The following is a 12358-nucleotide window of genomic DNA, read 5'->3' on the forward strand; positions in this document are numbered from 1 at the left end:
AAGGGAAGAGAAAAGTCATAGCTGGACCATGTGAAGATGAAAGAGGGGTAAAAATTGGAAGCCACATTGAAGGGCTTTTCCAGTTCAGGCAAAAAACAAAGAAAATTAAACTGAAAGAATTATTGATTTACTGGGAAGATGGTGAGAGGGAGGACTCAAATAAGTCTAAAGCCAGGAACATTTTTCACATCCAATTAAAAAGTCTAGATCCCATGCAGTACCCATTGCAATACCTTCTATTATGAGGAAATGAAATGAGTTATATATCTTTATATATTGTATAACTGTGCATGTCTTTTTGCGTGTTTATATATAATAAATGCATGTGTGTAATACATATCTATATTTTCATGTTTGCCCATCTTTTGAGCTGTCATGTGAATGTTCCTGTCAAGTGAGCACTGCAGGGGAACTAATGAATCATTGTCACAATATTGTGACAACAGGCTAGTGTTGTAATACAGTTATCTGAAAGAAGAAATTATTGAGAAATATTAAGTTATGAAACATTTGGAGGTAGTTTGGAAATTAAAGAGCAACATTTTCCCTCCCATAAAATGGGAATTAGATGTTCTTACTGATATAGTGGAATCACTTAAAAGACAATCACATCAGCTTGCATCTACATTGCATCTTTCGCATGATAAAAATGACACAAGGCCCTTCACAGGAGCTGTGTCAGGTAAATTGTTTGACACTGAGTTGGACAAAGAGCTAATAAAGTAGGTGAGAAAAGATCCCAAATCCAATCCCTAGACTGGGTGGTTTTAGACAGTGTAAAGTAAGTGTGTTCAAGCTAAGATGTTGATATGTGCCCGTCACCTTCTGTGTCACCTTGTCTATCAAAGGGTCAGTTTGAACATTTTCATTGATATCTTCAAAATATCTCACTGGCCTTGCCTCTCCTTGCCTCAGTAACTTCCTCTGGCTGGAAACTTATTACTGTATTATAAATATAAATCAAATCAAATCAAATACATCAAAATTCACTTTATTCCTCTAATCCTGACCTCTTGTACACTCCTAATTTTTGTCACTGATCATTAGTGTTTGTTTCTCATTTGCCTGGGCTGTAATCTCTGGAATTCCCACCCTAAATCTCTTTGGCTCTTTACGTCTTGCCTCGCCCTTTTAAAATCGACCCTTCTTGGAAAACGTTTGTTCACCTATCCCTCTCCACTGTTATGTGAAGCTTCTTGGTCTTTTACTGCATTGAAGACACAAAGAGATGACTCTAAATTGGTATTATAGCCAGTTCCAATCTGTAACATTTCAAATGTAATTTTCTTTTAAAAGGTAAATTTTGCAATGTGCCAACTGTTCGGATTATTCACAGCTTTCCTATTTCGGAACTATCTCCATCCAAGCAAGACCAACCATATCATCAGGCATGTGGTAGCCACCCTCTTGGGTCTTCACTTTGCATTCTTCTGCTTTGGCAGGTAGGTAGTTTTGCAAACTTACATTTGAAAACCTTTTCCATTTGTAAAGCAGGATGACTAAAACCAGAAACTGGTACTGACGAGTTCTGCACGAAGCAACTTTGCCTTATTTGTACTCTGAGAAAACAACATTTTAGCTACATAATTACTAATTAATGCACATGAGTTTCAATTAGTGCCAGAGCACCAAGTGTAGAAATTATTCTTGGAAAAAGCAAGAGTTTTATCACAATAGGATTGGGTTGATAACTTTAGTTATATACATAGTTTTGAGAAGTTAGAATTCTTTTCGTTAGAGCAGAAGAAGGAAGTGTTCAAAATTATGAAGAGTTTTGATACAATAAATGAAGAGAGTTTTTTTTTCTGCACACACTGTACTTGGGTTGCTAGACAAAGGACCTGGGTTTAAGATTTCCAAAAAAATCAGAAAGAGGCTTTGTTTTTTAGTAGTGAGCTGGTTTGATCTGAAAAGCTCTCCCTGCAAAAGCATTGGAAGCAGATTCAATTGTAATTTTCAGAAGGGAATTGGCAGGGAGATTTTCCAGGGTTGTGGAAGAGTGGCATGATTAGCTGTTTCAAAAGGCTGATACTGTTATGACGGACTGAAAGCTTCCTCTGCGCAATATAAACCTATGGTTGTTCATCCAGTCAGACCACTTGCCTGGTTATATTTGGTTATTTGTTAGAAATATGAGTGAATCCAATACTGTCCTTTTATTTGGTAAACCCTCCTTTTCCTTTATCGCTTAGATACTCCCCTTCCCCTTTACCTTTCAAGGCAATTCAGACTGTTACAAATCTTGAACAGAGAGATAGATAGGTAATCTGAAACTACACCTCTGCCGGTATCTGGATGAAAGGTAAAGAATGCATTCAGAACATGAAGTAGGTCATGGACCCTGCTGAAAAATGAATGTGTACTAAATACAGGTGTTTGTGTATATGTGTATACATATGTGTGTATGTTTGACTGTGTTTCACTATGTACCTTTTAATGTTTATATGTGCGCAGTGAGGTCAGGAGTGTACTGGAAAGTAACGTTCAGTCAAGAGACTTATAAAGAGGACAGAAATAAAAATGAGCAAAAAAATACAATAAACAATGTATGAATGGAATGGAATCCATGGGCTTTATTCTAATATGTAAGCAAACCCAAAAGGAATAGGGGATAAAGAGGAAAGAAGAGTCAAGGCCATAATCAAATCCTCCACAAAACTTAACAAATAGCAAAACAGACTTGAGGGGCCGAATGGCCTGTGCCTGCTCCTAATTCATATGTGCAACTCTACAGTAATAACCTTGAGCACTTAGAGGAGCTTTTTTGGAGTTAATTTGGCAAGACAGTTCTCAAGAAGTGTGGAGAAATGAGTCAGATATCTTTAACAGGAAACAGTCTTTGACTTAATCTGCTAACCACAAACATTCTTTCAGATGAATGACTGAAAAGTATTTAGTTTCCTCTGTCAAATCTCAATTTGAGGACTCCACGCAATATTTCAAAACTACATTCACTTGATGCCAAAGAGATGTCTGAAACTTCTCTATGGAACACTGCGGGTGACACAAGCCCTTGGAGGCCACATTTAGCAGCTTTCGTGCATTGCCAGAGCCAAATATTGGAATGACACTCATTTGCTACAATTGTTTCTGTTGATTATATGCTTCATTACTTCATAAGATGTAGTGAGATAGACTCTTCTCTAATTGGCAGTGATTCCCTCTGTGGGGAGGCAGTTGCATAGGAGTAATGTCATTGGACTAGTAATCCATAACTTTAGGCTAATATTCTGGGGCCATGAGGTTCAAACCCCACCATGACAGATAGTGAAATCAGAACTCAATACTTATCTAGAATTAATGGTGTAAAAAATGAGGTCTGCAGATGCTGGAGATCACAGCTGAAAATGTGTTGCTGGTCAAATCACAGCAGGCCAGGCAGCATCTCAGGAATAGAGAATTCGACGTTTCGAGCATAAGCCCTTCATCAGGAATGAGAGAGAGTAGCCAAGCAGGCTAAGATAAAAGGTAGGGAGGAGGGACTAGGGGGAGGGGCGATGGAGGTGGGATAGGTGGAAGGAGGTCAAGGTGAGGGTGATAGGCCGGAGTGGGGTGGGGGCGGAGAGGTCAGGAAGAAGATTGCAGGTTAGGAGGGCAGTGCTGAGTTGAGGGAACCGACTGAGACAAGGTGGGGGGAGGGGAAATGAGGAAACTGGAGAAACCCCCCACCTTGTCTCAGTCGGTTCCCTCAACTCAGCACTGCCCTCCTAACCTGCAATCTTCTTCCTGACCTCTCCGCCCCCACCCACTCCGGCCTATCACCCTCACCTTGACCTCCTTCCACCTATCCCACCTCCATCGCCCCTCCCCCAAGTCCCTCCTCCCTACCTTTTATCTTAGCCTGCTTGGCTACTCTCTCTCATTCCTGATGAAGGGCTTATGCTCGAAACGTCGAATTCCCTATTCCTGAGATGCTGCCTGGCTTGCTGTGCTTTGACCAGCAACACATTTTCAGCTAGAATTAATGGTGACCATGTAACCACTATTGTGATGCAGTGGTAGCGACCATAAGTTTGAGCAAGAAGGCTTCATGTCCCACCAGCCCCAGACATGCCACTCATATCTGAACAGGCCTGTTTGAAAAGAAATTCTATAATCACTGTCAATTGTTGTTAACAACTCATCTAGTTCACTTTTACCTTTTAGGGAAGAAATTCTGCTGTCCTTCATTCATCTTGACTCTAAACTCAAGGCAATGTGGCTGAGTCTTAACTGTCTACTGGGCAATTATGAATGAGCAATAAATGCTGACCTAGCCATTGATATTCACATCTGATGAACAAATAAAAAATGCCTCTTATGATACTTGACTGCTTTGCTCAGTCTTTAAGGGTCGCTTGACCTATATTTGCTCCCATATCTTCTGCGTGCTGCACGACCACAAAAAGTGATAGGATTTTGCACCAAACTGAAAAGCATGCTGACTAATTCAAAGAAAGTGATTTGTCAAACTCATTCTTAACCACTGGATTCACAAAAGCATTATGTACCCATGTTTGTAAAGGACTAGTGTTATATTCTTTTCTGTGTCGAGAAAGGCAGCACTTCAGCTTAACTCAATCCCCACTTCATCTTCCAACATTAGAAACAGCTGAAATGGACCATTTGATGCTTTGTCCAGCTCCATCATTGAATGAGAACATAGCTGACCTCAATATCTGCTTCCTGCATTGTCCCCATATTGCTTACTTTATCATGTACCAAGAACAATCATCAACTTCTCTCCTGAATCTACTCAGTAGGCTGGATTTAACAATTGTGTACATGCCCTGCTCATTCCCCTGGATGAAAGTGGGTCCAAAACTGAATCAGCCCTGTAGCAATAACAGTAGAGGGAGGTAGGACGGGGGTGGGGTATGGTGTAAGGGATGAAGGGGATGAGAGGTGCATAAACCGGCCTCTCAGTGAACAGAATGTCCCATGGAACCAAATTCCCTTGTCCTTGATACCTCCCTTATCAGAAAATCTCCTCTGAATACTCTCTGAGGCCTTGACATCCTCTCTCATGCATGGTTCCCAGAATTAATCAGAGAATTTGAGACTGGCCTGATCAGTACTTTATAAAGTTTAACTTCCTTATTTTTGCACTCCATGCTTTCACTTATAAACTTGTGATGCTGTATGCATTTCTAACAATCTTATCAGCTTGTCCATTGTGATTTATGTACACATACATTCAACATCATTTGTGGAAATTGTAGGTTTCTTGGTTTGTGAGTTAGTAACTTACGAGTTTTCTGTAAGCCTGAAGGCAATAATTAGCTTGTAAGTATTTCGGTAGTCATGGTTATTTTCTTTAAAACAGTTTTTGAGGCCTAGCTTTAGGATTACTGATTTTGAGTCCCACCAACAGATTTTTGTTTTCCTTGGATTGTTTTGCGAATTAGCATGGCAAATAATGCAGCCTCAAGTTTTGTTAGTGTCTTCTTGATTTTTTTTAAGCTTAAGGGCTTAAAGAGATTTTTTTCATTTAGTTTAGGTTTTGAGCAAAATGCCATTGATGAGGATGAAGTGTAAACCAGGGAAGGTTCCTGAGAAGGGAAGGCAGTATCTTGGAGTAAGCAATTAGTGCAAGTGTTGTGATAAAACCTTGAAGAGGTTACTGAAAGCTGATTATACTTAAGATCAAACATTTAATATATTTAGAAAAGAGTCCACTGCAGTTCCAGCCCATAAGGTAAAATCATAAGTGATTTAAAACTATCAAGGTGTCAGAGACAGGACCTCTGATGTGAGTACTGAATGACTGCTGTTTTTGAGTACCATATAAGGAATGCTTTGGGTACTGTACATATGATTTTTTTTTCCATATTTTATTAAGGAAAGTTTTGGGATTGATTAGATTATACTTATACTTTGAATTGTATCATAAATAGACAGTTTGTTTTACTCTATTTCATCTTTAATTTGTTAATATACGGCTGTTCAGTTGTTTAAAGAAAATCTGCAGTGTTCTGTGTTTATGTTTCAGTGAGGGACCACTTAATTAAAAACAAAACATGATCCACTATGCCAGGTTTTCACTTTGGGATATGATTTGTCCAGTAATAACATCAGGGACCATAACACATGCCCTTCCTAAGATTTGTATGTATGAACTCCAAATTTTCTCTGTTCTTGCAGGACCTTTAAAATTATATCATGTTGGTTTTCTTTTGTCTCTTCAAATTGCTGTTTGTCTGCCTATTTATGTCCTCTTTTCCTCACTGTTTGCAACATCTTTGAGTTTTGTGCTACTGCATACACTAAAATTGTTCCAGTGTGCCCTAATCCAGGTCATTGATGTCAGAAAAGGTAACTGTCCCAATGATGGGACAATCTGCTCAGGGATAACACTGGGCACTTCCTTCCATTTTGAGATAAGCCCTCACCACCTCTTTCTGCTGCTCTTCCATTAACCAATTTGGTATCCAGACAGCCTCTGCCTTCTTAATCCTACAAATTTTAATCTTGTCAGTAAGTCTACTTTTTGGCACTTCAACAAATTATAATTGAATGCCCATAAATATAATATCAACCGCACTACCCTCATCAATCATTTTGCGCCGTCTTCAAACAGTTTAATTGGTTTAGTAAAATAAAATTTTCAACCATGCTTCTTTCCATACTTTTCCATTTCCTATTCAGTTTTATCTCTGAATAATTCCCTTTAATTGACAATAATCTAAAGTCTGGTTGAAGATTTGTAGCTCTGGTGTCCGTTGTTGTGGTTCTGTTCGCCGAGCTGGAAATTTTTGCTGCAAACGTTTCGTTCCCTGGCTAGGGAACATCATCAGTGCTATTGGAGCCTCCTATGAAGTGCTGCTTTGATGTTTCTTCCGGTATTTATAGTGCTTTGTTCTTCCACACTCAGACAACAACTCACTAGAACAAAGGACCCAATACCCAGCACGAGCCAAACTAATGTAGTTTACAAAATACCATGCAAGGACTGCACAAAACACTATTTAGGACAAACAGGAAGACAGCTAACAATCCGCATCCATGAACATCAGCTAGCCACAAAACGACACGACCAGCTATCCCTAGTAGCCATACACTCAGACAACCAGGAACATGAATTTGACTGGGAAAACACTACCATCATAGGACAAGCCAGACAGAGAACAGCCAGGGAATTCCTAGAGGCATGGCATTCATCCACAAACTCCATTAACAGACACATAGACCTGGACCCCACATACAAACTACTACAGCTGAAACTGACACCCGGAAGCGGCAAGAACAAACCACTATAAATACCGGAAGAAACATCAAAGCAGCGCTTCACAGGAGGCTCCAATAGCACTGATGATGTTCCCTAGCCAGGGAACGAAACGTTTGCAGCAAAAACTTTCAGCTCGGCGAACAGAACCACAACAAATGACAATAATCTAATTGGCCTGTGATTACCATTTTTATTCCTGTCCCACTTTTTAAACAGGGATGTAACCAAAGCAATTCTCCTTTCTCTGATGCCACTTTTCATCTTTAAGAAGGTGTAGAGATTAGAACCAAGTGGATCGCTTGACTATGAGATTCTTGATTGGGGTTGTTCACCTAGACCAATCAGGAAGCCCAGACTGACCAATAAAACAGGGCATTCACTGCTTGTCACAGGCCACTCGGGTGTTTTCCTACTTTTCCTGGTGGTGGAAATTGAATAAAGATTTGTACACCTTGTCTCTCACTGTGTCTCACACCTGCACACACACACCATGGGTGCTGGGGATAAAAATAATAAGCACTACCGCAGTTAGGCGGTAGTGTGGGGGGTTAATGAAAAAGAAAAGAAAAAAAAAAAGAAAAAAAAAAAAAAAAACAGGTGTCTCTTCACTGTTTTGATCACAAAGAAAAAAGAAAAAAAAAAAAAAAAAAATAAAACAGGGCATTCACTGCTTGTCACAGGCCACTCAGGTGTTTTCCTACTTTTCCTGGTGGTGGAAATTGAATAAAGATTTGTGCACTTTATGTCTCTCACTGTGTCTCACACCTGTACACACACACCATGGGTGCTGGGGAAAAATAAGCACTACCGCACTTAGGCGGTAGTGTGGGGGTTAATAGAAAGAAAAATAAGAGAAAAAAAAGAAAAAAATAAAAAAACAGGGCATTCACTGCTTGTCACTGGCCACTCAGGTGTTTTCCTACTTTTCCTGGTGGTGGAAATTGAATTAAGATTTGTGCACTTTGTGTCTCTCACTGCGTCTCACACCTGCACACACACCATGGATGCTGGGGAAAAAAAATAAGCACTACCGCAGTTAGGTGGTAGTGTGGGGGTTAATTAAACAAAAAAAACAAAAAAAAAAAAATAAATTGGATTGTCCCTTTGATAAAAAAAACAGGGCATTCACTGCTTGTCACTGGCCACTCGGATGTTTTCCTATCCTGCTGGTGGTGGAAATTGAATAAAGATTCGTGCACCTTGTGTCTCTCACTGTGTCTCACACCTGCACACACACACCATGGGTGCTGGGGAAAAATAAGCACTACTGCAGTTAGGCGGTAGTGTGGGGGTTAAATAAAGAAAAAAAGAGAAAAAAAAAATAAAACAGGGCATTAAGAATCTGCACAGTTCAAGTGACTGACTCCGAGCTGGCTGGCTGCAGCCAGTGTACTGTGCACAAGTAAATAAAGTAGGCAAAAGTGAGGACTGCAGATGCTGGAAACCAGAGTTTAGATCCACATCCCTCAAACCCTACCCCTCCAACAGTAACAAGGACAGAACCCCCCGTGCTCACTTTCCTCCTCCAAACGGACCCCACCACCAGAGATATATTTCCCTCCCCACCCCTTTCTGCTTTCTGCAAAGACCATTCCTCCGTGACTACCTGGTCAGGTCCACCCCCTCTAGAACCCACCCTCTCGTCCTGGCACCTTCCCCTGCCACCACAGGAATTGCAAAACCTGCGTCCACACCTCCTCCCTCACCTCCATCCAAGGCTCCAAAGGAGCCTTGCACATCCATCAAAGTTTTACCTGCACATCCACCAATATCATTTATTGTATCCGTTGCTCCCGATGCGGTCTCCTCTACATTGGGAAGACTGGACGCCTCCTCGCAGACCACTTCAGGGAGCATCTCCGGGACACCCGCACCAATCAACCACACTGCCCCATGGCCCAACATTTCAACTCCCCCTCCCACTCTGCTGAGGACATGCAGGTCCTGGGCCTCCTCCATCGCCGCTCCCTCACAACCCATTGCCGGGAAGAAGATCGCCTCATCTTCCGCCTCAGAACACTTCAACCCCAAGGCATCAATGTGGACTTCACCAGTTTCCTCATTTTCCCTCCCCCCCACCTTACCTCAGTTCCAAACTTCCAGCTCAGCACTGTCCTCATGACCTGTCCTACCTGCCTATCTCCCCTCCCACCTATCCGCTCCACCCTCCCCTCTGACCTTTCACTCCATTCCCACCCCCATTCACCTATTATACTCTTTGCTACCTTCTCCCCTGCCACACCCCCAACCTACCCCCATTTATCTCTCCACGCTGGACGCTCACTGCCTCTATTCCTGACGAAGGGCTTTTGCCCAAAACATCGATTTTCCTGCTCCTCGGATGCTGCCTGACCTGCTGTGCTTTTCTAGCACCACTCTGATCTAAACACAAGTAAATAAAGGGTGACTTGGTGATGGGATACATGCCTATGTGCAGTTATTTCAGAAGGATTGGAAGACAGCGGTCAGAGTCTCTGCAATTTCTACCATTACTTCCCTCATCTGCCAAGTAGACGTCCATTGGGTTTGGGTAACTTTTCTTAACAGAATTACTGCCAATCTTTTTTTCTATTTTTTATTGTTGCCAATTTCTCTACTTCCCTCTTGCTTACTGCCATATTGGCAGCATCCTCTTCTCCAATAAAGACAAGATACAAAGTACTCATTTAGAAACTCAGCCATAAACTTTGCTTCCATAAGTTTGTGTTTTTGGTTCCACTTATTGCTCAGCTTGCCACTAACCTTCTTATATTTATAAGGCACAAACCTACGATATACATTCCAAGCTTTGTTGTGCAGACCTTGATGCAGCATTTCACTTGAGTGCTAACCAGGAATTCACAAAGGATTATCATAGTTTTCTTGCCTGAGTGTACTGTTTACTCTGTTGTTGTGGCAACTGGGGAAGAATAATAATTGCTCAGCTTGCCAGCATTTCAAGATAACCAACAACAATCATTATTCTGAAGGACACTTCAGCCAGGAATTTGCTTCTGATCCACCATTGTGACTTGGCTAGGCATGCATTGGAAATCTCAGGGATGAGTCGTAGGGATTTCCTGGTCTTTATCCATTTGCTGACTAGCAATGCTCTCAGTTGCAACCAATATGAATACTTCCTCTATTCAGTGTCTAGTGCCATGTGTGTAGCAAAAGTACTACCCTCTCGTTGATGCTTGCTAATCCTGTCTTGGTGGGTAGCACTTTCTCCTCTCAGAAAGAAAATTGTGGGTTTGAACTCACTCCAGGGATTTGAGCACACTTTAGACTAATGCATAGAGTGCAGTGCCAGAGGAGTGTTGCAGGATGAGAAGTGACATCTCTCAGGATGCAAAGTAAAACTGATGGGTAAGATCCCATGGCACTATTTTGAAAAAAAGCAGAGGTTTCCTCAGTATTAATTATCACTCGATTAATATTGTAAAAACATATTGTCCAGTTATTGTTACTTTCCTCTTACTGGAACCTTGCTGTGTGCAAATTGGTTGCTATATTTTTGACTTTATCACTGTGACTGCATATCAAAAATATTTTATTGACTCTAAGGTATTTTAGGATCTCCTGAAATTAATTATTAATGTTTAAAATTAACTAAAGAGCTGGTTGGAATAAACCTATGATTTGAAAGAGAACAGAGAGGCAATTTGTCTTGAACTGCAAATCAGGATTAAGATACAGCCAAAGTTCATTCATTTTTAACATGAGACCGTGTTCTTGTAGAATGCCCTTGCTGCTCTTTTTTTATATATACAAAGGTCCATGGAAAAAAAAAGCGATACAGCCATCCTAAATCAATCAGAGCAAAAGAAACAGCAGTAAAAAAAATTTGGACAGCAAACGTTTACTTGCATGTTGGTATGTGCACATGTACATCCACATGTCCACATGCACATACATATAGGAGTGCATGTGCATGTGCATGTGTATGTTGTGTAGTGTAAAAAAATATGTTTCATCACTTATTTAAATGTATGACAGGCTTTGAGGTTTGTCGTGGTTATTTGTTCTGTTGCTTGGCTACATAGTTTTAGCTGACCTCATCACGTAGGTTTGGCTGTGGTTCCTGACATCTGTCATCCTGCTTACTGAAGCAGCTGCTGAAGCAGTTTCCTTTCTCAATTACCCGAAATGTAGCTTTTCATTCCCAACTCTTATCCTCCCTGACCCATCCCACCCTCCTGCGCTGTTGCCAAATATTAATTGCACAACATTTTGCTCCTTGAGTAATGAGTTGTGAACACTTTGGGATGCCCTGAGATTGTGAAAGCTGCTGTAAAAATGCAAGTTTTATCTTTTAAATAGGGGTTTGGTGATGCTGTAGCTAAGGCCTTCCTAGAAAACTAAAGGGACAAATCTTATAATCTATTCTCTGGCATAAGTTATTGGTGTGTTGTATCATTATAATGTTTTATGTCTCCCCCCACAACCTCCAATCTCATTCACACCTATACATTCCACCCCCTAAGATTGCCACGGAGTCTCCAGGAATAAAAATATAATTTCTTGGACCCTGTTTAGAGCAAAATTAAGGAGAAAAATTCTAAAGGCTTTTAAAAAAATACCTTGTTTGATTATTTCTCTTTGGTAACTGGGTAAGAAAGGGCTTTTTTTTAGTTGGAGGATGGAAGTCATCTGACAAAATATTTAGGAATATGCCCAAAGTCATCAATATTATTAACAGAAACAGTCCCCCTTCACCCCCTCCCAGCATCAACGCCTACCTCACCATCCCCCACAATCTAATGACCCAATCTTATTTTTCATATCCTCCGTTGTTATTGGAGAGGAAAGTGACACATTGTATATCTTCTGACTAATCTTCCAGAAAGCTATTTTGAAAGATTAAGGAATGAAGGAAGCCTGATTCTTCAACAAAGATCTGCTACCTAAATAGTAGAAGTTGTGGGATTAGAAGGAACTGTTAAAATACGAAATAAACTCCTTGTGCGTCTCTCGATTAAATTACTTTAAAAACACTCTAATTGATTTTAAAACTCCATTAACTAGATTTAACTTCCTTTAATTCTTTTACAAGCAAGCATTTCTATTCATAATCCAATAAACAATCGGGACTGTCAACCAAACTATGAACTGTCAGGCATTCCACTATGACAACAATAGATTTCAAGGTCAATCACATAGTACTGACCC

The 12358-nt window shown here is 40.6% G+C and overlaps 1 protein-coding gene across 5 annotated transcripts in view; it reads left to right on the forward strand.

The window, feature by feature from the left end:
* Window positions 1–12358, forward strand: part of LOC132830004 (lysophospholipid acyltransferase 2-like) — a 93929-nt gene that overhangs the window by 32489 nt on the left and 49082 nt on the right. For all 5 annotated transcript variants that reach the window (XM_060847462.1, XM_060847461.1, XM_060847463.1 and 2 more), the window contains one exon: window positions 1297–1442. In XM_060847462.1, the coding sequence (XP_060703445.1) occupies window positions 1297–1442 (146 nt within the window). The remainder of the gene's footprint in view (window positions 1–1296; window positions 1443–12358) is intronic.

This window comes from Hemiscyllium ocellatum, chromosome 30 (assembly GCF_020745735.1).
Source record: "Hemiscyllium ocellatum isolate sHemOce1 chromosome 30, sHemOce1.pat.X.cur, whole genome shotgun sequence".
In the NCBI taxonomy this organism is placed as follows: domain Eukaryota; kingdom Metazoa; phylum Chordata; class Chondrichthyes; order Orectolobiformes; family Hemiscylliidae; genus Hemiscyllium; species Hemiscyllium ocellatum.